At 44.2% G+C, this 26,595-nt stretch overlaps 1 protein-coding gene across 1 annotated transcript in view; it reads right to left on the bottom strand.

Moving 5' to 3' along the window:
* Positions 1-26,595, bottom strand: part of LOC128705678 (putative inorganic phosphate cotransporter) — a gene marked incomplete at its 3' end in the record, with an annotated part of 106,043 nt that overhangs the window by 61,388 nt on the left and 18,060 nt on the right. The window contains 1 exon segment of the mRNA XM_070100808.1: positions 21,710-21,794. Within this exon segment, the coding sequence (XP_069956909.1) occupies positions 21,710-21,794 (85 nt within the window).

The raw sequence follows: 26,595 nt of genomic DNA, 5'->3' as shown, positions 1-26,595 counted from the left end.
CCCATAAAAAACCTATATACCACTTCACGAACCCTCGGCTGTAATCTAATCTTCCTAAAATTTTCCCAAATGCCCCTCCAATCAGTTTAGTTTAATATGTTTATTATGCACCCCATACCCATCCTGTGGGCGGTAGTCAAAAGATTACAGAGGTACATAATGGGTCCAGGGACTGGGCCTCAAAGTTTTGATAGCTGAGCAAGGTACAGAGGTAATGAATTCACAATTTACAAAGGTAATGAACTCACAATTTACAAACATACATCCGATATGTAGCTACACCCTGTATCGCCCCACCCTGCCTATCGAACTTAAGCTAAAAGAATCCTTTAGGAGTCAGGAATCGCGGGAAGAACTAAAAGCCATAAATGAAATCGAAAGAAACCCAAAGTATTTCTTCTCCTATGCCAAATCAAAGTCGAGAACAACGTCCAGTATTGAGCCCCTACTTAAACAAGATGGGTCCTACACAGATGACAGCAAGGAAATGAGTGAGCTACTCAAGTCCCAGTATGACTCAGTTTTTAGCAAGCCACTAACCAGACTGAGAGTCGAAGATCAAAATGAATTTTTTATGAGAGAGCCACAAAATTTTATTAACACAAGCCTATCCGATGTTATCCTGACGCCAAATGACTTCGAACAGGCGATAAATGACATGCCCATGCACTCTGCCCCAGGGCCAGACTCATGGAACTCTGTGTTCATCAAGAACTGCAAGAAGCCCCTATCACGAGCCTTTTCCATCCTATGGAGAGGGAGCATGGACACGGGGGTCGTCCCACAGTTACTAAAAACAACAGACATAGCCCCACTCCACAAAGGGGGCAGTAAAGCAACAGCAAAGAACTACAGACCAATAGCACTAACATCCCATATCATAAAAATCTTTGAAAGGGTCCTAAGAAGCAAGATCACCACCCATCTAGAAACCCATCAGTTACACAACCCAGGGCAACATGGGTTTAGAACAGGTCGCTCTTGTCTGTCTCAACTATTGGATTGTAGTGATACTGGTCCTGTGGGGAGCAGCAGCAGGATAATACTGCACCACCTCTAGGGGCCCTTAACAACAACAACAGTTTGGCGTGCGTCATGGGCACCAACATATGGTGTGTGATTCTCTCCTACTTGATCCATTTATCACCGATGCAGATTACATGGTGAGTTTAAATATGTGGCCTGTAGTTATAACTTTTCTCTTGACATATGCAAGACATCACCATCCCTGTAGAAGCCATTATTAGATGTACTAGTCATTATATTTTGTTGTTGCAGAAGTACTATGAAGATTCTATGTTCAATAAAGCCTAGAGATAAGGCCTGTGTTTCTATCACAACAATTTATTGAACATAGAATCCTGGGCTACCTGGTGGTGATCCTGCGCTAGACTACATCACAACATGGAGCGTTTACTGAAACCTGAGAGGCTAGACTGTGACACCAGCTTATCAACGGCTGCTCAGGAATGGAAGCACTGGTTTAAGACTTTCGAAAACTTCTTGGGAGCCCTTCCTAAAGAAGATCTAGATAAACTAAGTCTGCTCATCAATTTTGTGTCACCTAAGATATATGAGGCTATTTCTGAGTGTAATACCTACGAAGATGCTATCAAAACCCTCAAGTCTCAGTATATTAAACCTACAAATGAAATCTTTGCACGCTATCGCCTTGCAACTCGCCGCCAGCAGATTGATGAGTCCTTAGAGGAATACTTTCAAGCACTGAAAATTTTAGGTAAGGACTGTCACTTCCAAGCAGTGACAGCTGCTCAGTATTGTGAAGAGTCCATCAGGGATGCTTTTATCAGTGGCCTGCAATCACCAATAATAAGGCAGCGTTTATTGGAGAATAAAACTCTCGACTTAGCCGCTGCCTTTGACCAGGCAAGAGCTCTAGATTCAGCCCAGAAGAATTCTGAAGTATACAGTACCACTCAGCCTTCTCGAGTGGTAAGTGCTGCAATTCCTGACCAAGACTCTTGCAATGAAGTTACTGGGGAACCTGCCTCAGTGACAGCAGCAGCAGGTACGGTGTGTTTCTTTTGTGGTTTTTCAAGACATCCACGTCCAAAGTGTCCTGCTCGTGAAGCAATGTGCCATAAATGCCACAAGAAAGGTCACTTTGCTAAAGTATGTCGTGCTAATGCATCAACAAGAGCTAGTGCCTCCACACATTCCAGTGATCATGCGACTCTAGCAACAGTGGCTTCTGCGGCTACTCCAAATTCACTGTCAAAGGCAGTTGTGAAAGTATTCATCAAAGGAACAGAAGTAGATGGTCTTATTGATAGTGGCAGCTCAGAGAGTTTCATCAACCTTGACTTAGTTAAACGGCTCTCCTTGACTCTACATCACTCATCAGGTACCGTTTCCATGGCATCAACATCTCTCTCTATTCAGACCTTAGGGTTTTGTAAGGTAAATCTCAGAGTTAATGGAAAGGATTATCAAGATGTACATTTAGCTATTCTGCCACAACTGTGCTCTGATGTTATCCTTGGTCAGGACTTTCAGAAGCTGCATGGTAGTGTCACCTTAACATATGGAGGTGAACTGCCTCCTCTTGTTGTCTGTGGACTTAGCACTTTAAGGGTAGACCCACCAAAGCTGTTTGCAAATCTTACCGCGGATTGCCATCCTATATCAGCTAAGTCACGCCGCTATTCTTATGAGGATCGGATGTTCATTGAGAAAGAAACTCAGAGGCTGCTGAAGGAGGGTATTATAGAACCGAGTGATTCCCCTTGGCGTGCACAGGTTGTTGTTGTTAAAGATGGTTATAGGAAACGGAGACTGGCTATCGATTACTCTGAGACAATCAACAAATTTACACTTCTTGATGGGTACCCTCTACCTCGAATTGACGATACAGTGAACAAAATTGCTCAGTACTACGTGTTTAGCACAATTGATCTGCAGAGTGCCTATCATCAAGTCCCTATAAGGAATGAAGATAAACCATACACAGCGTTTCAGGCTAGTGATGGCCTGTATCAGTTTACCAGAGTCCCTTTTGGAGTCACCAATGGGGTAGCCTGCTTCCAACGAATTATGGATTCACTCATTCAGGAAGAGCAACTCATGGGAACTTACGCGTATTTAGATAATGTTACCATTTGTGGCAAGACCCAGGAGGAACATGATGCAAACCTTGATAAGTTTTTGGAAGCCGCCAAGAAGAAAAATATCAGTTACAATGAGGAAAAGTGCACTTTTTCAACTAAAAGGCTTAGCATCCTTGGTTATGTAGTGGAAGGAGGTTCAATATTCCCAGACCCTGAACGACTACGACCTCTACGGGAACTTCCAATGCCTCAAGACAAAAAGTCACTCCGAAGAACTCTTGGTCTCTTTGCTTATTACTCACAATGGATCTACAACTATTCAAGTAAAGTCCGCCCATTGAGTGCTACCACATTTCCTGTGACAAAGGAAGCAGAAGCCGCTTTCCATACTCTCAAACAGGACATTGAAAACTCAGTAGTTCAAGCCATTGATGAGTCCCTACCATTCGAAGTGGAAACGGATGCATCTGACATTGCCATTGCTGCAGTCTTATCTCAGGCAGGACGACCAGTAGCCTTCTTTTCGAGAACTTTTCAAGGATCAGAGAAATGTTATGCTGCTGTAGAAAAGGAAGCCCAGGCCATCATAGAAGCAGTTCGCCACTGGAGGCATTATTTAACTGGTAGACATTTCACCATAAGGACTGACCAACGGTCCGTGATGTATATGTTCGACAAGAGGCACAAAAGTAGGATAAAGAATGACAAGATATTACGCTGGAGGATGGAACTATCGTGTTATGACTTTGATATTCTGTACCGACCGGGTCAAGAGAACATCTCACCTGATGCATTCTCTAGGTCCCACTGTGGAGCAGCATGTCATGATTTGCAATCACTCTCAGCTCTCCACAAGGCTTTGTGTCACCCAGGAGTTACACGCCTGTACCATTTTGTCAAATCAAAGAACATGCCCTACTCAGTGGAAGATGTGCGACAAGTGATCAGAGCATGCAGAGTATGTGCAGAGTGCAAGCCAAACTTTCATCAGCCAGAGAAGACTCATCTCATAAAATCCACCCAGCCTTTCGAAAGATTGAATATAGATTTCAAAGGACCTCTACCAAGCACAAATCAGAATAGGTATTTCCTTAACATAGTAGATGAATATTCAAGGTTTCCCTTTGTATTCCCCTGTGCAAATATGGCTGCTTCAACTGTTATTAGTTGTCTTTCACAGTTGTTCTCTATTTTTGGTATGCCAGCTTATATCCATTCAGACAGGGGATCCTCGTTCATGAGTAACGAACTTCAGGAGTTTTTGGCTAGCAAAGGTATTGCCTGCAGCAGAACAACAAGCTACAACCCTCAAGGCAATGGTCAAGTGGAGCGGTTCAATGGTACTATATGGAAGGCAGTTACAATGACATTAAAGTCGCGCAATCTACCTGTTCAACACTGGCAAACTGTCCTACCTGATGCTCTTCACTCTATTAGATCACTGCTGTGCACAGCTACTAATGCAACCCCTCATGAAAGACTCCTCAACTATTCACGTCGTTCCTCTATGGGAGCCTCCGTGCCCACTTGGTTATGTCATCCTGGACCCGTTCTCCTGAAGAGTCACCGTAGGATGAACAAGACGGATCCTTTAGTGGAAGAGGTAGAGCTCCTGCAAGCTAATCCACATTACGCCCACATTCGCTACCAAAATGGTGAAGAGACTACAGTATCTACAAGACATTTAGCCCCAGTTGAAATCCCTATTAGTGTGGAATCTCAAGATACACCAATAGATGTGAAAGATGCTTCGTTTTCTCCTGGAAAGCCCCTTGAGACTACCCCTATGGAAATAGAGGATTCTGCTCCAGCAGTTAATCAAACCCCGCTGGAAAATATCGAACCTGGTGAAGAGGCTCAAGGGCTACGAAGGTCGGGACGTGTACGTCGCCCACCTAACAGTTTGGGAGATTACTGTCTCTGATATTTTAGAAGGGGGAGATTGTAGTGATACTGGTCCTGTGGGGAGCAGCAGCAGGATAATACTGCACCACCTCTAGGGGCCCTTAACAACAACAACAGTTTGGCGTGCGTCATGGGCACCAACATATGGTGTGTGATTCTCTCCTACTTGATCCATTTATCACCGATGCAGATTACATGGTGAGTTTAAATATGTGGCCTGTAGTTATAACTTTTCTCTTGACATATGCAAGACATCACCATCCCTGTAGAAGCCATTATTAGATGTACTAGTCATTATATTTTGTTGTTGCAGAAGTACTATGAAGATTCTATGTTCAATAAAGCCTAGAGATAAGGCCTGTGTTTCTATCACAACATGGATCACTACGACAAGGTCCTAAATGCACTAGAAGACAAAAAGAATGCAGATGTAATATATACAAGTGTGACCATGGCGTAATAGCGCACAAAATGCGTGCTAAAGGAATAACAGGAAAAGTCGGTCGATGGATCTATAATTTCCTCACTAACAGAACACAGAGAGTAGTCGTCAACAGAGTAAAGTCCGAGGCAGCTACGGTGAAAAGCTCTGTTCCACAAGGCACAGTACTCGCTCCCATCTTGTTCCTCATCCTCATATCCGACATAGACAAGGATGTCAGCCACAGCACCGTGTCTTCCTTTGCAGATGACACCTGAATCTGCATGACAGTGTCTTCCATTGCAGACACTGCAAGGCTCCAGGCGGACATCAACCAAATCTTTCAGTGGGCTGCAGAAAACAATATGAAGTTCAACGATGAGAAATTTCAATTACTCAGATATGGTAAACATGAGGAAATTAAATCTTCATCAGAGTACAAAACAAATTCTGGCCACAAAATAGAGCGAAACACCAACGTCAAAGACCTGGGAGTGATCATGTCGGAGGATCTCACCTTCAAGGACCATAACATTGTATCAATCGCATCTGCTAGAAAAATGACAGGATGGATAATGAGAACCTTCAAAACTAGGGAGGCCAAGCCCATGATGACACTCTTCAGGTCACTTGTTCTATCTAGGCTGGAATATTGCTGCACACTAACAGCACCTTTCAAGGCAGGTGAAATTGCCGACCTAGAAAATGTACAGAGAACTTTCATGGCACGCATAACGGAGATAAAACACCTCAATTACTGGGAGCACTTCAGGTTCCTAAACCTGTATTCCCTGGAACGCAGGAGGGAGAGATACATGATTATATACACCTGGAAAATCCTAGAGGGACTAGTACCGAACTTGCACACGAAAATCACTCACTATGAAAGCAAAAGACTTGGCAGACGATGCACCATCCCCCCAATGAAAAGCAGGGGTGTCACTAGCACGTTAAGAGACCATACAATAAATGTCAGGGGCCCGAGACTGTTCAACTGCCTCCCAGCACACATAAGGGGGATTACCAACAGACCCCTGGCAGTCTTCAAGCTGGCACTGGACAAGCACCTAAAGTCAGTTCCTGATCAGCCGGGCTGTGGCTCGTACGTTGGTTTGTGTGCAGCCAGCAGTAACAGCCTGGTTGATCAGGCTCTGATCCACCAGGAGGCCTGGTCACAGACCGGGCCGCGGGGGCGTTGACCCCCGGAACTCTCTCCAGGTATACTCCAGGTATACACCAATAACGGCTTCCCCTTCCATTTCCTCACATCCTCCATGACCTCTCCCACCCTTATACCCCTCTCCCCTCCAGCCCTCAGGTACTGCTGCTTCATACACTGCCTTCACTCGTGTGTCCAAAGGTATAAGACCCAGCCCACCCTGCTGCACGCCCGTCATCACCACCTCCTTCCTTAGCCATGGCCTGCCATAACCCCACACATACCTCAAAACCACCCTCTCCAGTTCCTGAATATCACACGACCTCAGAAGATATACTTCTGCTACTCCCCACACTTTACTATACACAAGTGTGTTTACTACCACCACCCTCTGCTGCAATGTTATATCTCCGGCCCTCCACCCTTGCATCCTGCCGATCGCTCTACTCGCAACATCCTTTGAGTTTATTTTCTGTGCCTCCCCAGCATCTGCCATGTACACAACCCCGCAGATCTTGATTCTATCCACTACATTCCACCCATACAGTTCCCCCCCCACACCCACGTACCTACTTCCAATAACTTTGACTTTGCCCCATTAACCCTCATCCCTGTCGCCCCACCAAAGATCTTGATTATACGTCCCACATTCCCCAATCCTATTTCCACTCCCACCAGAACTGTGGTGTCATCCACATACCCCACAATTCCACATCTGCCAGGACCCTCCTCTCCCCCTTTCCCACACTCCTTTCTCTATAAGCCTATAAAAAGGGTCTTGCATGCAAAAAGGATTTGAGACAAGGGACAACCCTGTCGCAAACCCTTCCCCATCTGCACCAGCAAACCTAACTTCCCATTAACCTGTACTCTGACCCTCGCAGGCATATACAAAGTAGTTGCCCATCGCACAATCTCATCCCCAAAACCCTGTTTTTGTAAAATACCCACAACATACGTCTATTCAGTCATAAGCCTGCTTCCAATCAATCCCCAAGATTCCCCCCCCTTGTCCACCCTCCACAAAATCCCTAATTCTCTCATGCCCCTCACGCATACTTCGACCTGGGATCCCACACTGTCCTCTATGTAGAACACGGTCAAGCACCTTTTTCATGTGATTACCTAAAACCTTCGCGAAAATTTTATAATCGGCACACATGAGGGAGATCGCCCTATAGGCACCCAGGGTTTTCCCCCCCTCCTTTGTAAACCAAAACAACTACCCCCATGCCCTGCAATTCCCCCAAGACTCCCCCGTCCTTCATACAGTTAAGCAACGAGACCAGACATTCCTTCAGACAATCCCAATGTGTAATATAAAAATCATTAGGAATTCCATCAATCCCCGGCGCCTTTCCCCTACTCAAACTCATCACCGCCTCCCCCACCTCCTCCTCGCTGATTCTACCCTCTATCATCTCTCTCTCCTTCCTTAAAATACCCCGAATTCCTTCCCCTATAATCTCTCTCCCTCCCTCCACCCTCCCCCTGCTTAAAATTCTCCCTAAACCAAAAATCCGCATAATTACTCATTCCATCGGTGGTTGTAAGTTCCTGCCCCACCCTATAGCCCCCCACCCCTTGACTCGCCTCTAATCCCATAATCCCTAAATCTCCTCAAAATGCATCCTGATGGTTTGTCTCCCCATAGGACCTCCTCTAAACCTTCCCTTACATGTAACGCATCAAAACGAGAATTTTATATATCCCTCAATCTTCCCCTTAAAACCTCTATTTCCCCATATCTAGCCTCCCCGCCCCCTTCATAAAAATCATTGAGCTGCCCCTCAAAATATTTTTGTAAACCAAACCTCCACCACGCCTCATCCCATCCTCTATGCTGGTAATACTCCTTAATTTGCAATTTAGCATACTTCTCCCACCATTCAAATACATCCTCCCAGAGGTGCCACCATCATTCTCTAAAAACCAACCCCTCCCCCTCCCCCTGAAGTAACCTCACATTCAGTTTCTAATAACCCACATACCTACGAACCATTCCGTCCCATGCCACCTTGGCCAAAGCGGTTCGATGGTCTGAAAAACCTAAATCTATCGTCGTTACACTGTCTACTGTAATCTCTCGAGTTATATATATATGGTCCAACCTAGCTGCATAACCCCTCCTCATAAACGTGTGCTCCACTCTCCACCCATCTCCCCTGACTATGTCAAAAAACCCTGCGTCCCTCAAAGAATTCCCTCGACACCCCAAGCACAGACCCTGCACCTCTTGGCTCCACATCCTTATTTCTGATTATACAGTTCCAATCCTCCTACTATAGAAACCATGGGTAAACCCCGCAAGTAGAAAAGCAAAACCTCCCTTACAAAAGTAACCTTTACCCTCATATTGCAATCAGCCGGCATATATATCCCTAGAAAAAACACTAATCTCCCCCCATAGCCCCTCCACCCTCAACACCCTCCCCTCCCCCCTCTTCCCACAGGAGCACTTGGAATGGGCTGGATTCCCTCACTGCCACTGCCACCCCACCCTTTAATTTCCCTGAGCTGCCTGCATACATCCTAAAACCTTTCAGCCTCAAATCTCTACCACACTTAAAATTGTGTTGTTGAATAAAACACACATCAATATTAAAATGCCTCAAAACATCCTCCAACCATACACGTTTTACATGAGCCCTAATGCCATTCACATTTATCGTTAGACACTTAAAGATTCAGAAAGGGGGGCTTTCCTCTGTTTCTGTGGCCTGTCCATTACACTTTTTGCTGTGCCTGTTTTTTCCCATGCACTCTTGCCCGCCTGGACCCCCTCCCCCCCCGTGCACTACCCTGCCCCTTCTTAAACACTCCCGCCCAACTCTTCTTACCAGTACGTTGAGCTGGAGTAATATACTCGTCATCTGACGATCCTCCAGCTCTTTTTTTAGATGTACTCTCAACCTCCATATCATTATGGTAACTCCCGCTGTGCACCTCATCCTCCATTTGCTGCACCTGCAACATGCCAGACTCTGACTCCTGAGGCCCCGGGACCCGTTCACTCAGGTCTTCCTCAACCATCAGAATTCTCCCGTCTACAGGAGGGATCTCCTCCGCTGGCTCATCCAGAAAAAGACTTGATTATCTCCTGCAGGGGTTCAGGTAAAACCTGTAGGTCACCATCCTCCCCTACCTCTACAGGCTGCTATTCACCACCAGGGTCTGCCTGTGTGGGAACATCCAAAGCCACTGGTAACGCCACACAAATTTCTCCCGCTTCCTCCACTTCGTCCACCCAATTACCTTTACCTACTATACTCACAACCTCAGGCAAAGACGCCACCTGAGACTCTGTGACAACTGGCAGGTCCAAAGACCTCGGCGCTGCTGCCCTACCACACCCAGCCGCCATGTGGCCATAAGCACCACACAGGTGACACGTCTTGCGTTGTCCTGTGTAAATCACAAACACCTGTGTCCTGAAATCCTCCAGGACAACATACGATGGAATAGGTCGCCTCAAAGTCATCTTAATGGTGTAGGGTCCTGCAGGCAGCCCTGCATAGATTCCATCCGTCCATCTGCCCAAAGTCGTAGCATGCACTTCACCATATCGTTGAAAAGCCTCTCTAATATTCACTTCATCCACTTCAAAAGGGACATTTCGTATCCTCACCCAGGTGTAATATTTTGAGGCATCCCTCAGGTGTACCTCCAGTCCAGATGAAACGAAGATGGACTTCTCCTGGTATCTTGTCACCGTCCTTTCATAAGCCTCTACATTGCAGAACTTTATGAAGATTTGTGAAGAGCCATTAAGCGCTATTCCATGTAGTTCATCGTTGTCAATGTTAAACGTGTCCCGTATGATCGTTGGCAATAAGACAGAGGCGTTCGTCGAATAAATTGTTCCTTTAACTAGGTCAACACACAGTGTTGCTCCTCCTGCAGTAACTGGTCGCCATCTTGGTGAAAACAGGAAGTTGCACAAACAGAGAAAGCAGGAGCTTTTGCGCAGCACGTCCACACGGCCCGAGAGCGATGAGGACAATGAGTGAATTATTATTGAAGTGTTATGCTTTCTGAATCATTGGGATTGAGTCAAGCAAAGTGTTAGTATGTGAAGTGAATGTCTTACGATACTAGTCATTCAGTATTATAATCAAGACAGAATATTGTGTATAATCTTATTAAGTAAACTCAAGTGTAAATTTCTTATGAGTACCATTTTATGGTGCAGCCTTCTTAAAGTTAACATAAAAACCCTTCTATGGTATATTAAGAAACTTAATAAAAACCGGAAAGAAGCATTGTGATTGTTTACTACTGAACCCTTACATGATTTCATTTAGAGCAGGATATTCAGTCCCGTTCATTTGTTGCAAGAAAGTGCTAAACAGACTGTTGTGCCCTGGCCACAACACCCACCATGAACACAAGCAGGTGTCCCACCAACCATGAACACAAGCAGGTGCTCCTGCTTGTGTGGTGTGAGAGATAAAGAGAAGAGATAAGATCTGCTTAACCCGGGGGAGTGTTAGCTACCCAGGATAACCCAGGAAAGTCAGTGTCATCGAGGACTGTCTGTCTAATTTACAATGGCGTCCTTCATTCTTGTCCCCCCAGAATGCGACCCACACCAGTCGACTAACACCCAGGTACCTACTTATTGCTAGGTGAGCAGGGACAGCAGGTGTAAGGAAACATACCCAACGTTTCACCCATGCCTGGATCGAGCCACAGACGCTTAGAATGTGAACTAAATGAGTACTAATTGAACCACAGAGAGAGAAACTTTTCAAGACAAAGGTGGTGAAATATCCTGATGCTGGTAAAAAGCTGATGATCCATGGAATTTCATTTATCATCTCCTTTCTCAAAATCAGTTATTCATTAGCTTCCATTCCAAAATCGCTGTATAATACAGAGCGAAGAAATATTTACAATATCGGTCTAGAAATGGATGTTGAACTCTACTTATTTAGTACCACACCAAAAATAAAGTTGAATAAAACTGACCGGGTGTATGAGCACATGTGAATACCTATAAAGATGTTATTCCAAATGTAATGTTTCCCTGAAACAAGAATGTTATTACATATAGCGCAAATGCATCAATTACCTAGGTCGTCTGATTTTCAAAACAGAGGAAACTAAATACAAAATTACCCAGACAAAAGTAAATAAAATGAAACACACACACACACACACACACACACACACACACACACACACACACACACACACACACACACACACACACACACACACACACACGAGCAGAATGTTTCAGATATGGGAACAAGAGGACACAACTGGAAATTGAAAACCCAGATGACTTAGAGGAATGTTACTAAGCATTTTGTTCAGTCTTGGACTTGTCAGGAACTGGAACAATCCGGAGAGTGAAGTGGTAGAGGAGGAATTCATGCATAACTTTAAGAAGATGTATGATAAAGCTCTCGAATCCGGGAGGAAGTGGACCTATATACCTCATGGAGACCAATATTGGTAAAAATCCCTCCAGGCCACCAGGCCACGGTGGCAAAAGCTCTTCCTTCACACGCTGAGGATCCGGGTTCGATTCTCGGCAAAGGGGTGGAAACATTGGGCATGTTTCATTGAGGTTTCTAAACCTGTATTCCCTGGAACGCAGGACGGAGAGATACATGATTATATACACCTGGAAAATCCTAGAGGGACTAGTACCGAACTTGCACACGAAAATCACTCACTACGAAAGCAAAAGACTTGGCAGACGATGCACCATCCCCCCAATGAAAAGCAGGGGTGTCACTAGCACGTTAAGAGACCATACAATAAGTGTCAGGGGCCCGAGACTGTTCAACTGCCTCCCAGCACACATAAGGGGGATTACCAACAGACCCCTGGCAGTCTTCAAGCTGGCACTGGACAATCACCTAAAGTCAGTTCCTGATCAGCCGGGCTGTGGCTCGTACGTTGGTTTGCGTGCAGCCAGCAGCAACAGCCTGGTTGATCAGGGGCTGATCCACCAGGAGGCCTGGTCACAGACCGGGCCGCGGGGGCGTTGACCCCCGAAACTCTCTCCAGGTAAACTCCAGGTAAACAGCAGTTGTCCATGTTCACCCATTAGTAATAATGGGTACCTGGGTATTAGTCGACTGGTGTGGGTCGCATCCTGGGACAAAACTGACCTAATCTGCCCGAAATGCTCTGCATAACAAGCGGCTTTCTATATAGTAGTATGTCATTGATGTCAGGTAGGACTGTATACCTTGTACATGTACTTGTAGAAATAGATATTATTATTATTGACCTTTCAAGTCCGTAGATAACACATGCTTATTGTTACTGTTATACTTCTATTCACAGATCATAACTTACAGTGCAATATTCGAGGCTTCAAGTGTAACCCGGGTGAACATTAAAATGGTATAAAATACCGACAGGTTGTTAGGTAAGACACATATGCAACAGTTAGGTATCTTTATTATGAAACGTTTCGCCTACACAGTAGGCTTCTTCAGGAGAGGTAAGAACTCAGATGTTGAGAGGTCAGGTCCCTCAAATCCAGCCCCTCTCACTAGTGGAAGTTGTCGAAGTTGATTGCAGGTCTGTACCCAGATACCCTTGTGTTGCAGTGTCTGACAGATTGAATAAAGATACCTAACTGTTGCATATGTGTCTTACCTAACAACCTGTCGGTATTTTATACCATTTTATGTTCAATCTGTCAGACACTGCAACACAAGGGTATCTTGGTACAGACCTGCAATCAACTTCGACAACTTCCACTAGTGAGAGGGGCTGGATTTGAGGGACCTGACCTCTCAACATCTGAGTTCTTACCTCTCCTAGTGGCCTACGTCTCACCTCTTGGCGCTATAAAAAGCTCCATCCTGTCACTTCTTCTCCATATTGTTTCATGCTATGGAACAATGCTCTTCTCCAGACTGAGGGACTGACCACCTCAAAACTTTAAGGGTGATGGACTGATTACATCGTCTTCAAGTATCTTCTGCTTCTATCAACTTTTCTGTACTTGACTGAAGAAGCCTACTGTGTAGGCGAAACGTTTCATAATAAAGATACCTAACATCAAAGCTGCTTTCATAGAAAACCTGGAAGCTTTCTACAACAGATGGGAACATAAAAAGTCTGGGCTGAATGGTACTGCCCTTGATACTGGCCATGTAGTCACAAACTGTAAGGCTGGAGGTGATGTCCTGGGAGACAGTAATAGTAAAGCTGGAGGTGCTGTCCTGGGAGACAGTAATGGTGAAGCTGGAGGTGCTGTCCTGGGAGACAGAAATGGTGAAGCTGGAGATACTGTCCTGGGAGACAGTAATGGTGAAGCTGGAGATTTTGTCCAGGTAGTCGGGAATTATACGCAGGAAGGAATACATATAAATGACCTCATAGGGGACAGGAGCCATAGTAGGGAAACAAGTGTAGTCAAAGATAAGATAAAACCAATATTGCAAACTAGAAATACCGCAGGAAATAGCAAACAAGAGGACTCCAATAGCAATAGTGAGGATAAATTACCAAAAACAACTGGTGGGAGCTCCATTGTTGGTGCTAGGGAGGATAGAAGTAAGACAGGGAAACATGCACCAACAGGGAATACAGTCACAGAAACCCAAGGCAAGCGGAAACCAAGCCTGTGCACATACTATGCACTTGGTATCTGCTGGCATGGGAAATCTGGAAAAACAGATGGGACGTGCAACTATGACCACCCTAGAAAATGCCATGCCCATATGACAACAGGAAAATGCAAACTCCCTTCCTGTAAGCTTTTTCACCCTGAAATGTGTACCTCTTCAGTACAGGAAAGACTGTGCTATAACTTAAATTGCCAGGCATACCATCTAAAGGGGACAAAAAGATACAAAACATCCAGGCCATGGGAAAACCTGGGTAGCCACAGCCACTCAAGAGGGAGAGGTTTTTAGTGCCAGGAAGGAAAAAAAACTGGCAGGAAATGGCAGAAATCGTACACCAAATCCAGTCATTCCTGGAGTGGAACCACAGTCGATGGCCTCCGCTCCAAACCAACAGATACAGATACTAATGCCGGAAAAAAAATCCCCCCCCCAGTACCAACAATACCACCAGTCCGATAACATTCTTCTTTGCAAATATACAGGGTCTAAAGCCAGCAACAAACAACAAAATACCTTTCATCCATGGACTGCTTGCAGAGGCAAAGGCAATGTTCGCGGCTTTCACTGAGACCCACATAAAGGATCACTTGGACAACGAAATATGGATCCCAGGTTACAACCTATACAGATGTGACAGAGTGAACAGGCAAAAGGGGGGGGTTGGCCTGTACATTGCAGAGTCACTTGTTTGCACAGAACTGCTTAATGCCTCAAATGACGTAGTGGAAGTTTTAGCAGTAAAGGTCGAGAACCCAAACCTAGTCATTGTGGTAGTCTACAAGCCTCCGGATGCAACATCCCAGCAATTCCAGGAACAGCTGTTAAAAATTGACCACTGTCTGGAAAATCTTCCAGCTCCTGCACCCAACATCTTGCTCCTGGGGGATTTCAACTTAAGGCACCTAAAATGGAGGAATATAGCAAATAATATTGTTGCAGTAATAACACCAGGAGGCAGCTCTGATGAAAACTCACACTCACACGAGCTTTTAAATCTCTGCACAAAATTCAATTTAAACCAGCAAATAATAGAGCCTACTAGACTGGAGAATACACTAGACCTCATATTCACTAACAATGATGATCTGATAAGAAATGTCACCATATCAAAAACAATATACTCAGATCACAACATAATTGAGGTTCAGACATGTATACGTGGAGCCCCAGACCGACAAAATGAGACTAGTCACGAGGGAGCATTCACCAAATTCAACTTCAATAACAAAAACATAAAGTGGGACCAAGTAAACTAAGTCCTAACCGATATAAGCTGGGAAGATATACTAAGCAACACAGACCCAAACTTATGCCTAGAACAGATTAACTCGGTGGCACTCGATGTATGCACAAGGCTTATTCCTCTAAGAAAAAGGAGGAGTAGATGTAAAATAGAAAGAGACAGGCGCTCCCTTTACAGGCGACGGAAAAGAATAACAGAGCGGCTAAAAGAGGTCAATATATCTGAAATGCGCAGGGAGACACTGGTCAGAGAAATCGCAAGCATCGAACTTAAGCTAAAAGAATCCTTTAGGAGTCAGGAATGAGGTGCAGGGTAGTAGTAGTAGTAGTAGTAGTAGTAGTAGTAATAGTAGTAGTGAGAGGCAACTGAGAGGTCATGTCCCTCTCAGATCCAACCCTTCTCACTTGAAAAGCTTGTTCAAGGTGTTTTCTGTACCAAGATGCCACGTGTTGCAGTGTCTGACAAGTAAAGTCGTAGAATTTGAGGTTGTCAGTCCCTCGGCCTGCAACACGTGGCATCTTGGTACAGAAAACACCTTGAACAAGCTTTTCAAGTGAGAAGGGTTGGATCTGAGAGGGACATGACCTCTCAGTTGCCTCTCACTACTACTATTACTACTACTACTACTACTACTACTACCCTGCACCTCTCCTTCCGACAGTATTTAAGTCTCCGCACTGTCGCTTGATCTTCAGATAGTTCCTGACTATGGAACTGAACTTCTCCAGGCCGAGGGACTGACAACCTCAAATTCTACGACTTTAAGGGTGATGGACTGATTACATCGTCTTCACATCTCTACTGTTCCTGCCTACTTTCTGTATTCGACTGAAGAAGCCTACTGTGTAGGCGAAACGTTTCGGAATAAAGTTGTCTAACTGTTGCATATGTGTCTTACCTAACAAGGAGTCAGGAATCGCGGGAAGAACTAAAAGCTATAAATGAAATCGAAAGAAACCCAAAGTATTTCTTCTCCTATGCCAAATCAAAATCGAGAACAACGCCCAGTATTGGGCCCCTACTTAAACAAGATGGGTCCTACACAGATGACAGCAAGGAAATGAGTGAGCTACTCAAGTCCCAATATGACTCAGTTTTTAGCAAGCCGCTAACCAGACTGAGAGTCGAAGATCAAAATGAATTTTTTATGAGAGAGCCACAAAATTTGATTAACACAAGCCTATCCGATGTTATCCTGACGCCAAATGACTTCGAACAGGCGATAAATGACATGCCCATGCACTCTGCCCCAGGGCCAGACTCATGGAACTCTGTGTTCATCAAGAACTGCAAGAAGCCCCTATCACGAGCCTTTTCCATCCTATGGAGAGGGAGCATGGACACGGGGGTCGTCCCTCAGTTACTAAAAACAACAGACATAGCCCCACTCCACAAAGGGGGCAGTAAAGCAACAGCAAAGAACTACAGACCAATAGCACTAACATCCCATATCATAAAAATCTTTGAAAGGGTCCTAAGAAGCAAGATCACCACCCATCTAGAAACCCATCAATTACACAACCCAGGGCAACATGGGTTTAGAACAGGTCGCTCCTGTCTGTCTCAACTACTGGATCACTACGACAAGGTCCTAAATGCACTAGAAGACAAAAAGAATGCAGATGTAATATATACAGACTTTGCAAAAGCCTTCGACAAGTGTGACCATGGCGTAATAGCGCACAAAATGCGCGCTAAAGGAATAACAGGAAAAGTCGGTCGATGAATCTATAATTTCCTCACTAACAGAACACAGAGAGTAGTCGTCAACAGAGTAAAGTCCGAGGCAGCTACGGTGAAAAGCTCTGTTCCACAAGGCACAGTACTAGCTCCCATCTTGTTCCTCATCCTCATATCCGACATAGACAAGGATGTCAGCCACAGCACCGTGTCTTCCTTTGCAGATGACACCCGAATCTGCATGACAGTGTCTTCCATTGCAGACACTGCAAGGCTCCAGGCGGACATCAACCAAATCTTTCAGTGGGCTGCAGAAAACAATATGAAGTTCAACGATGAGAAATTTCAATTACTCAGATATGGTAAACATGAGGAAATTAAATCTTCATCAGAGTACAAAACAAATTCTGGCCACAAAATAGAGCGAAACACCAACGTCAAAGACCTGGGAGTGATTATGTCGGAGGATCTCACCTTCAAGGACCATAACATTGTATCAATCGCATCTGCTAGAAAAATGACAGGATGGATAATGAGAACCTTCAAAACTAGGGAGGCCAAGCCCATGATGACACTCTTCAGGTCACTTGTTCTATCTAGGCTGGAATATTGCTGCACTCTAACAGCACCTTTCAAGGCAGGTGAAATTGCCGACCTAGAAAATGTACAGAGAACTTTCACGGCGCGCATAACGGAGATAAAACACCTCAATTACTGGGAGCGCTTGAGGTTTCTAAACCTGTATTCCCTGGAACGCAGGAGGGAGAGATACATGATTATATACACCTGGAAAATCCTAGAGGGACTAGTACCGAACTTGCACACGAAAATCACTCACTACGAAAGCAAAAGACTTGGCAGACGATGCACCATCCCCCCAATGAAAAGCAGGGGTGTCACTAGCACGTTAAGAGACCATACAATAAGTGTCAGGGGCCCGAGACTGTTCAACTGCCTCCCAGCACACATAAGGGGGATTACCAACAGACCCCTGGCAGTCTTCAAGCTGGCACTGGACAAGCACCTAAAGTCAGTTCCTGATCAGCCGGGCTGTGGCTCGTACGTTGGTTTGCGTGCAGCCAGCAGCAACAGCCTGGTTGATCAGGCTCTGATCCACCAGGAGGCCTGGTCACAGACCGGGCCGCGGGGGCGTTGACCCCCGAAACTCTCTCCAGGTAAACTCCAGGTAAACTGTTGCATATATGTCTTACCTAATAACCCGGGTGAGCTTCAGGTATTGCTCTTCCAATTTTTTCTATATGTGCTTGTTTACAAGAACCAAAATCGCTCTCCGCTACTATCCATTCCCTCTCGGGAATGTTCGCGCTGGTATACCACTTTCTCAGACCTTTGTTCATAGTTCCCTGTATTACACTGCATCCCGTATCTACTTGAACCAATGGGATACAGTTTGCTCTTTGTATCTTTTTCCTTCTCTACCATTATCTATTCCTAATGTTGATTTTCTGGTCTCTTCCTAACCTCCACTACCTCACCAAACCATACCACAGGCGGGGACAGAACCCGCGATCAGAGAGTCTCAAAATTCCAGACCGTCGCGTTAGCCACTCGACCAGCTAGCCACAATAAGATTCGTCCAACTAGGTATATTTCTACACCATATGGTGTATGGTTTGCTTGCAATCGTGTCATTACGATTTCGTGAGTCCACTACCTCATCTAGCTGCCGACCGTCTGCAACTAGACCTGAAGGTATTCATATTTGCTTCAGCATTTACATCCGCTGGCTCTCGTAATCCTCTTACATTTCTTTAATCTTGTTTGGTTGCAAAGGGTTCTTCCTCGTCCATGGAAAACTCCCGTTGTTCTGCCCTGTCATAAACCAGGTACTTGAAGCCATGATGCCTCCCACTATCGTCTCATTGTTCTTACTAGTGCAGTTTGCAAGTTGCTGGAACGTCTATTAAATAGACGTTTAGTGTTGTATTTGGAGGCACACAGTCTTTTCACTCGCCAATTTGGCTTTCGTAGGGGCCGATATATTTCTGACTCCTCACTCCGTTTAATTATCCATGTTCGTAATGCCGTTGCTAGTAAACACTTGGTTATTGCAGTCTTTTGTTTTATCTTGAAATAACGTATGGCACTACCTGGCGGTATAACACCTTGGCCAAAGTTCCTTCCTTAGGCCTTCAGGACAGTCTGCCACTTTTCCTTCAAAATTTGTTGTCCGAGAGACATTTCTGTTTCCGGGTTAATAATACATTTTTCCCTGTGTCCTGGAAATAAGATGTGGTAGCCAGGCGACTAGTCCGGCAGAAGATATCAGAGTTGTGTTCTTAGCACCACTCTTTCTACTCGCTATCAATGACCTCATTAAGATAGTGACCTGGGCGTCACTGTATCTCAATGATTTTGTTATAGCTTCTGCAGGCGCTGTCACCTAGTAGCGACCTCTCTCCAGAATGTTGTCGATCGTGTTTCCCACATGGGATTAATTTTTCTGTTACTTAAACACATCAGATTACTTTCATTCGACACGTTATACCCGTATAGTTCCTGTATCCCTGAACAAGATACAGTCAGGTTTCTCTGCCATCTCGTTGATCGATGAATGTCCTAGAAACCTCACATTACCTCTCTGAAAGCAATTTGCCAAGGGAGACTAAACTTTCTGAAAACCCTTCCCATCTTTCTAGGGAGGCTGATAGACGAACTCACCTTCGCCTTCATTCTGCCCTAATCTTATCGAAACTGGATTATCGCGACGAGCAATATTCTGCATCCTCGCCTGCAAAAAATAGCTGGGATTAAGTTTCGAAAGATCTAAACTTAATCTCATTCATCATCAGGGACTGCATTTGTGTCTAGGTGCTTTTGTTCCTTCCCGGTTAAGTGCCTTTATACAGAGGCGAATGTTTCATGTTCTGTACGATCGGCGTGATGCCTATTGACTTCGATATTTTGTCCGCTCTCACGACCTTCACGATCCTTTTACATACAAGTTGGTAACAAATGTTAGTAGTGCTCAGTTATTTGTTCGCTGCCCCTGTTTACTTCGACTCTTTTCTCATCGTATTAACTCTCTCTTGACTTCTTCATGTCCATCCAGCTTTTAACTTTTCTCTTTTCTCTTGGGAAGTTCCAACAACTCGTGTCTATTCTTTCTCACTTTCGTGCACGAAAGCTCAATTACCTACTGCAGCATCTCGCTCCCTAATTCTTGACCACATCAGATATTATCATCCCGTTGCACTTTACACTGATGGTTCTAAATCCTGTGATAAGATAAGATAAGATTTCGTTCGGATTTTTAACCCCGGAGGGTTAACCACCCAGGATAACCCAAGAAAGTCAGTGCGTCATCGAGGACTGTCTAACTTATTTCCATTGGGGTCCTTAATCTTGTCCCCCAGGATGCGACCCACACCAGTCGACTAACACCCAGGTACCTATTTGCTGCTAGGTGAACAGGACAATAGGTGTAAGGAAACGTGTCGAAATGTTTCCACCCGCCGGGAATCGAACCCGGGCCCTCCGTGTGTGAAGCGGGAGCTTTAGCCACCAGGCCACCGGGCTTGCAGGCTTGCAGCACTTTTTCCGGACAGAGCTGTACGAGGTCATTTATTAGACTTATCTAGCATTTTCACAGCTGAACTGTATGCAGTTCACATCACTGTTATATATATTGCATCTCTGTCTACCTCAACATTCGTAGTAGTTTCAGACTCCTTTAATGCTTTACACGCTATTAAAAAAATTGATTCTCCTCATCCCCTCGTTCTGTTTTGGCGAAGGAAATACAATTCAGTTAATCTCTGCTGTCTTTTGCTTGTTCCCAAGTGGTAATCGCATAATGACAAGGTGTGTAGACCATATCTACACCTATGTTCGTAATATCATTCATAACAAATTGTATTCTGTCAAGCCTTGTTTGGGTTTCTGGTCGTCTTATCACTGTCGTATTTGGGAGTCTACACTCTCCTGTCATCATATCGGACACACACGTCTCATTCACAGGTATCTCATGGAGAAGCTCCCAGTGCCACTCTGTGAGAATTGCCAAGTTTCGTTGTCAATTCAGTCTACTAATAGACTGTCCTGTCTACCAACAAACACGCAGAATTTACCTCCGATGTGGTCACCTCTCTAATGTATTTACTTGTTGACAGCCCCACCTTTGACACACATTCCCTAAAACATAGATAAAGATTTTATTTCTTTGTAAAGCTTACAATGTGTATTTATAATTTTGGTTTGCTAGGTACAAAGAAAGCCACTATCACTTTTTGTCAGTGACAGCTTTATTACACACTTTGATTATATTTTAACTTTAGTGCTCCCTACCACCCATACTAACTCTGCTTCTTGCATACTCCTAATCCTCGCTGGTCTCTGGTCTTCACATAGTTCATCTTTTAGCACATCCTGCCCTGCAGTGCTCTGACCCTTGTTGATTTAACCCTTAGTTTCGATTGTAATAATAATCGAATTATAAGTGAATTAAATAGAAACGTGTTTGTCCAGTCAACTAATTACTTAGTCTTAGCGCTTCTTTTTGATTATAATAATAATAATAATAATAATAATAATTACTTAGTACTACTACTACTATTAATAATATTAATAATAATAGCAATAAAAAGTCAAGAAAATGTAACTCTTTACCTAGTACCTGTGTCCAGATTGAGCCAATTGAGTAGGCACTTGTTATGAGGCTCTGTGTCCACTCGTCCCACTCAAACTCCCCGTCCTGCAAGATACACACAGGGTGAGCATATGTTGGGGTGACAGTGACATTGATAAATGGTTCAGAGAACCGACAAGGTAATGTTTCACGACTCTAACCGCGGGCTCAAGCCCCGCCCATGGTGTGGTTTGGTTAAGAATGGTGAAGATCAGGAGTTTGAGATTGGTGTGGTAATAATTTAGCAATGTTTGAATATGCTTCTGTCAAGTCTGATTTAAGTATGCATAGTATGATTTTGCAGAAAAATGTTGTAATCTCTGTTGACCTAAGGTAGAATATTAGAACATTTGCAAATATAGCACAATGGCACTAATGCTATTTGATACAGTTTAGTAACCTAAAATGAACGAAGATATTATTGAAGTAACTAAGGACTGTAACATTTAAAATTTTTCAGAAACTCGAGGCTGCAGCACTGTTCTGGCCCAGCACAGCGGAAACCATTGTCGAGATTACACAGAGTATCCAGGACCTACTGACAGTATTTCCTTGTCATTGTAGATTCTTATTCAGTTTTTTGGATGGTCATATAGCTAACTCTGTGACTTTTACTGTTTGTTCCTAATTGTTTCTAAAATCCTTTTTTTTTTTTCTTCAATTTAGGTTTGCCAAACATGATTGATCCAGATAAGCAGGACAATCGGGATCATTTTGGAGGAGCTAGAATTTAGGCAGAAGTTTATATCATTGACGTTTTCTCAGGTGGCATAAATTTACATCATCGACAGATTAAGAGTTAAATAATTTCCCATTTAACTCTTCTGAACGGCTCCAATATTTAATGGCTGATGTATCTTAGGACCAGGACGGTACCCATTAAGTCTCGTATGCGTGCTGGCAAATTTTTTTTATGTAAAATAGTCAGTTTGTCATAACTGTAGACTGACTCATCTATTGATCTTGACATCTTCATCACTGGTGTTGTGCCCTAAACAAAACTTACATAATTCTGTTGACTGACATAAGTCCCGTTCTGTCAATTGTACTGAATGGTGATATTCATTTGATATTCAAAACATTATTGATAATAAATTCAATAAAAAGGATAATAAAATTACAGAAACAGTTAAAAATCTTGGAGTGGTTGGAATGGGATCAGCCACCGAGTAATGCGCATTCTGATCGTCTTCAAACTTACACCGTTAGTGGGATTTACTAAAACAGGTGTCACTCTGAGCTATGTAAATTTCAATTTGCTATTTTTATTAAGTGGTATTTTTAAATATCATAACTAGAGAATGCCTCTACTGACTGATACGAAATGTCACCATATCAAAAACAATATACTCAGATCACAACATAATCGAGGTTCAGACATGTATGCGCGGAGCCCCAGACATACAAAATGTGATCAGTCACGAGGGAGCCTTCACCAAATTCAACTTCAATAACAAGAACATAAAGTGGGATCAAGTAAACCAAGTCCTAAACGATATAAGCTGGGAAGATAGACTAAGCAACACAGACCCCAGCTTATGCCTAGAACAGATTAACTCGGTGGCACTCAAGAGTGTAGATGTAAAATAGAAAGACAGGCGCTCCCTTTACAGGCGACGAAAAAGAATAACAGAGCGGCTAAAAGAGGCCAATATATCTGAAATGCGTAGGGAGTCACTGGTCAGAGAAATAGCAAACATCGAACTTAAACTAAAGGAATCTTATAGGAGTCAGGAATCGCGGGAAGAACTAAAAGCCATAAATGAAATCGAAAGAAACCCAAAGTATTTCTTTTCTTATGCCAAATCAAAGTCGAGAACAACATCCAGTATTGGGACCCTACTTAAACAAGATGGGTCCTATACAGATGACAGCAAGGAAATGAGTGAGCTACTCAAGTCCCAATATGACTCGGTTTTTAGCAAGCCGCTAACCAAACTGAGAGTCGAAGATCAAAATTAATTTTTTATGAGAGCCACAGAATTTGGTTAACACAAGCCTATCCAATGTCATCCTGACGCCAAATGACTTCGAACAGGCGATAAATGACATGCCCATGCACTCTGCCCAAGGGCCAGACTCATGGAACTCCGTGTTCATCAAGAACTGCAAGAATCCCCTATCACGAGCTTTTACCATCCTATGGAGAGGGAGCATGGACACGGGGGTCGTCCCACAGTTACTAAAAACAACAGACATAGCCCCACTCCACAAAGGAGGCAGTAAAGCAATAGCAAAGAACTACAGACCGATAGCACTAACATCCCATATCATAATCTTTGAAAGGGTCCTAAGAAGCAAGATTGCCACCCATCTAGATACCCATCAATTACACAACCCAGGGCAACATGGGTTTAGAGCAAGTCGCTCCTGTCTCTCCCAACTACTGGATCACTACGACAAGGTCCTAGATGTACTAGAAGACAAACAGAATGCAGATGTAATATATACAGACGTTGCAAAAGCCTTCGACAAGTGTGACCATGGCGTAATAGCGCACAAAATGCGTGCTAAAGGAATAACAGGAAAAGTTGGTAGATGGATCTATAATTTCCTCACAAACAGAACACAAAGTGTAGTAGTCAACAGAGTAAAGTCTGAGGCGGCTACGGTGAAAAGCTCTGTTCCACAAGGCACAGTACTCGCTCCCATCTTGTTTCTCATCCTCATATCTGACATAGACAAGGATGTCAGCCACAGCACCGTGTCTTCCTTTGCAGATGACACCCGAATCTGTATGACAGTGTCTTCCACTGGACGGTGGCCCAGTGGCCTGGTGGCTAAAGCTCCCGCTTCACACACGAAGGGCCCGGGTTCGATTCCCGGCGGGTGGAAACATTTCGACACGTTTCCTTACACCTGTTGTCCTGTTCACCAAGCAGCAAATAGGTATCTGGGTGTTAGTCGACTGGCGTGGGTCGCATCCTGGGGGACAAGATTAAGGACCCCAATGGAAATAAGTTAGACAGTTCTCGATGACGCACTGACTTTCTTAGGTTATCCTGGGTGGCTAACCCTCCGGGGATTAAAAATCCGAACGAAATCTTATCCATTGCAGACACTGCAAGGCTCCAGGCGGACATCAACCAAATCTTTTAATGGGCTGCAGAAAACAATATGAAGTTCAACGATGAGAAATTTCAATTACTCAGATATGGTAAACATGAGGAAATTAAAACTTCATCAGAGTACAAAACAAATTCCGGCCACAAAATAAAGCGAAAAACCAACGTCAAAGACCTGGGAGTGATCATGTAGGAGGATCTCACCTTCAAGGACCATAACATTGTATCAATCGCATCTGCTAGAAGAATGACACAATGGATAATGAAAACCTTCAAAACTATGGATGCCAAGCCCATGATGGCGCTCTTCAGGTCGCTTGTTCTATCTAGGCTGGAATATTGCTGCACACTAACAACACCTTTCACGGCAGGTGAAATTGCTGACCTAGAAAATGTACAGAGAACGTTCACGGTGCGCATAACGGAGATAAAACACCTCAATTACTGGGAATGCTTGAAGTTCCTGAACCTGTACTCCCTGGAATGCAGGCGGGAGAGATACATGATTATATACACCTGGAAAATCTTAGAGAGACTAGTACCGAACTTGCACACGAAAATCACTCACAACGAAAGCAAAAGACTTGGCAGACGATGCAACATCCCCCCAATGAAAAGCAGGGGTGTCACTAGCACGTTAAGAAACAATACAATAAGTGTCAGGGGCCCGAGACTGTTCAACTGCCTCCCAGCATACATAAGGGGGATTACCAATAGACCCCTGGCTGTCTTGAAGCAGGCACTGGACAAGCACCTAAAGTCGGTACCTGACCAGCCGGGCTGTGGCTCGTACATTGGATTGCGTGCAACCAGCAGTAACAGCCTGGTTGATCAGGCTCTGATCCACCAGGAGGCCTGGTCACAGACCGGGCCGCGGGGGCGCTGATCCCCGGAACTCTCTCCAGGTAAACTCCAGGTAAACCCAAAATTTTGAGCTGGTGCAGTGAGTCGTGGCAGGGTGTGAGATTGGTGGAAATAGTATATGTTAGAGTGAAGTGGGCAGTATCGTTTGCTTATGATTTGGTGCGAGATAACTATGTGTTGTGAGTGCGCTGTCTCTCACTGGTGGGATGCTTCTGTAATGTTACTGAATCAGTGTAGATAATGACACATTAGCAGTTCAGTACATCTATGGAGGAAACTTTTCGTCATAATTGGCTTCTCCAGTCCTGATGCATTTTGTGGGTATACAGTACCCACAAGATATTAATTCAGTTTAATATCTTTATTTTGCCCCACATACCCATCCCGTGGGAGGTAGTCAAACGATCACAGAGGCACATGATGGGTCCAGGAACTGAGCCGCAACACCTGGCAACGCCAACCAGTGGCCTTATTATTATTATTATGATAGGACACGACAAACTCTCATTGTGACGGTGATTAACAAATTAAACATTACCAGACTGTGTTTCAGATCAATGATTATCACCGTTAATGTAATATCAGCATCACTGTTGATGACGCAACATACGACAGTGTTACCATTAATGTTCTTTGGTGGTAAAGTCACCTCCTGCAGTGATGCAACACACGATAGGGTGGCCCATGTTTGGTAGGCTATGCTCTCCCTTCACACACTGAGGGTCCGTGGTTCGATTCCCAACAAGATTTGAACAGACTGATGCAGTGGTCGGAGGAGTGGCAAATGCAATTTAATGTAGACAAATACAAAGTTCTAAACATTGGACAGGAAAATAACCATGCCACATATGAACTAAATAATGTAGATCTTAATATTACTGATTGTAAAAAGGATTTGCGAGTTCTGGTTAGCAGTAATCTAAAATAAAGACAACATT

Source organism: Cherax quadricarinatus, chromosome 74 (assembly GCF_038502225.1).
Source record: "Cherax quadricarinatus isolate ZL_2023a chromosome 74, ASM3850222v1, whole genome shotgun sequence".
NCBI classification, from domain to species: Eukaryota; Metazoa; Arthropoda; class Malacostraca; order Decapoda; family Parastacidae; genus Cherax; species Cherax quadricarinatus.
The sequence above is the reverse complement of the archived record's forward strand: the minus strand, read 5'-3'. Positions and strand labels throughout refer to the sequence as shown.